General features: G+C 52.5%; 1 protein-coding gene across 2 annotated transcripts in view; it reads right to left on the reverse strand.

The window, feature by feature from the left end:
* Positions 1 to 2,586, reverse strand: part of TRIP10 (thyroid hormone receptor interactor 10) — an 11,421-nt gene that overhangs the window by 6,703 nt on the left and 2,132 nt on the right. For both annotated transcript variants that reach the window (XM_008583676.1, XM_008583677.1), the window contains exons 2-7: positions 2,306 to 2,421; positions 2,162 to 2,218; positions 1,113 to 1,260; positions 972 to 1,034; positions 648 to 752; positions 431 to 559 (exon numbers count right to left, since the gene is read on the reverse strand). In XM_008583676.1, coding sequence (XP_008581898.1) covers positions 431 to 559; positions 648 to 752; positions 972 to 1,034; positions 1,113 to 1,260; positions 2,162 to 2,218; positions 2,306 to 2,421 — 618 coding nt within the window. The remainder of the gene's footprint in view (positions 1 to 430; positions 560 to 647; positions 753 to 971; positions 1,035 to 1,112; positions 1,261 to 2,161; positions 2,219 to 2,305; positions 2,422 to 2,586) is intronic.

Consider the following 2,586-nt stretch of genomic DNA (forward strand, 5'->3'; position numbering starts at 1 on the left):
GAACCCGTGGCCTCGGTGTTATCAGCACCGCACTCTCCCGAGTGAGCCACGGGCCGGCCCCAGGAAAGGCTTCTCGAAGGAGACAACAGAGCAGGGATTTGAAGGAAAAGTAGACCGAGCAGATACTTCCAGTGCCAGGGCTGGGACAGAGAGTGGAGTACAAGGCCGAAACAAGAGGGGAAATTCGAGACCTTTCAGAGGGGCTGCAGAGCTGCAGCTTAGAATTAGCAGAAGTTTCAAAAGGAAAGAAAAGCACCCTTGGCTGAAAGTAAAGCTTGAATAAAAGCACAGCTCGCTGTTGCTATAGGTTCCTAATTCCTTTTCAATCTAGGGATTGGGGCATTGCAGCTGGGGTTTTGACAAATGTGTAGGAGTTGGTTAACTCTGGGAGGTTTTTGGAAAGGAGGGCCTAGGAGCTTGAAGCACTCACATCAAATATTTGGGGCATCTGTGAAAAATAGAAGTGGGCCTGGTCACGGTTAAAGCGCTGGAGTTGGGCTGCATATTCGTTTTTGCTCTCCTCTGCCATATGACTCCGAAGGTGGGCTTGCTGCTTAGCCTGCGGAACATTGAGGTGGAGGTTACTGCCAGGTTCTGGTCACATCCCACCCCGACCCCCGCAAGTCTGTCCTAGGCCACCCACACACCTTCTCCACGTCGGCCTTGGTGGCATTGATATCCTGGTCTAGCCGCTCAGCCGTCTGGGCTGCCTTCTCTGCTTCCCGACAATCCCGCTCAAATTTACGCTTACTCTATGTAGGGGACAGAACCGGGGTGAAGAAGCCACCATCCCCAAGGTAGGGGAGTGGGAAAACAAGGTTTATAGGAACTGGTGGGAAGTCACCCCACCCAGCAAGTAGGGGACAGTGGAAAAGGGGATCCCATGAGGGAGAAAGGGGATTGCTCCACGGATCAGCAACCCTCACCCTGCTCGTCTGGGACACAGCCATCTGCCACCCCTGCAAACTCACATTCTCCAGCAGTTTAAAGCCATTTTCCAGCTGCTGCTGGGCCCGCCGTCCTTCTTGGAAGTGCTGTGGAAAGCAGAGTGATAAGGCTCACCAGGGTGCCGGCAGGGACTGTCAACAAAACCCAGAGAGGGGACTCCTCACCATCTTCCTCTCCTGTTTCATCTCCTGCGAGTACTTGGCCAGCTCAAGACACACGCGGACGCTGAGATTCTCGGCCACCAGCTCCCGCTGGCCCGCGAAGTCATTCACCTCCTGGAGAATCTGCACGAAGGACTGATGCTGGCTGAACCTGGGGCAGGATAGCGAGCAGGGAGTCAGGCCCCTCAGTGGGAAGGGTAAGCTCCAAGACATTTATCCCCAAAGCAATGATGAATTCTGGTCCGTATCCCATACTCCCAACCCTTGGGTCGGACACACTTAGGAACTCAGAATTTTTCAAGTTTTAGAAAGAGGATCCATTTATAGCCACCTTTTATGCATACCCCAGTGGGTTTGGGGGCAGTATTCTGTAACCAAACACCATAAATATTTTTACACTGGGAGGTATTAATATTCACACTAAGTGGAATAAAAATCAAGACTACAATTAACATCAAGTCAGTTCAGGTGGGAAGTCACTGCCAAACAAGTTACCAAAAAAAGTTATGCCACAACTTGGACCCAGATACTGATGGTCAGCTCTGTGTTCCATGAATATCTATAATCAATAATTAACTGATTATTTTGAAAGTTATGATTTCTAGAGCTCTTCAGATTTTCAAATTGGGGTCTGGAAATAAAGTCAAATATTCCTACAACACCACGGGCTGGGCACTGTTTTAACACATTAATTCATCCTCACGCAATCCCTAAAAAGTAGGTAGCATCATCATCACCCCCATCTCACACATGAGGAAAACAGGGGCACAAAATTTAAGTCGTTTGCCCAAAGTCACTGATCTTGTAACTTCTGGAACCTCCCCATTTAATACGCAAAAAAAAAAAACAGAGGCAGAAAATTCATGCCATTTGTCCACAGCAGTTCAGCTAGAAAATAGTAGGATTCCAACCCAGGTAATCTAGATCTTGCATCCACGCTTTTGCCTCCAGGGAGGAATTAAGGTGAGAGGTGAGGTGGCCCAGCTGAGGGAAAGGAAATGGGACAGGCCCACCCCTCCCCGTCTAGCCCAGCAAGCCCTCTCCAACCTTACTTGGATTCAGGGTCATCCTTGGCAGGTCTCTTGGGCAGATATTTTTTCACCAGGCTCCTGAGAGGAGACAGAGGAAGGAAGGCTGAGCTCCCAGCCCTCCAACCGCTCCCCCTCGCCCCAGGGCGCGCCCACCTAGGACCTCACCGCAGTTGCTTGGCATAAGCCTGTTCCACTTCGGTGCGTTCTTTCACGAACTTCACGTATCTGTCCAGCAGATCCAGCCCCCACTGCGTGTGACGCTCGAGTACCTCGAACTGGTCCTGGAGAGGGGCATGGAGTGGGGAGGGTCGTGCTCACGACCTCGGGACCCCACAGCCCGAGGACCGGGCGCCCCGGGAGCCTTCGGGCTGGGCGCTCCGAGGGGGAGTGGCTTCTCGGCACCGCCCCGGCGTGGAGCGGGAGGGGGGGGGGGGGGGGGGGGGAAC

This window comes from Galeopterus variegatus, unplaced genomic scaffold (assembly GCF_000696425.1).
Source record: "Galeopterus variegatus unplaced genomic scaffold, G_variegatus-3.0.2 Scaffold2993, whole genome shotgun sequence".
In the NCBI taxonomy this organism is placed as follows: Eukaryota; Metazoa; Chordata; class Mammalia; order Dermoptera; family Cynocephalidae; genus Galeopterus; species Galeopterus variegatus.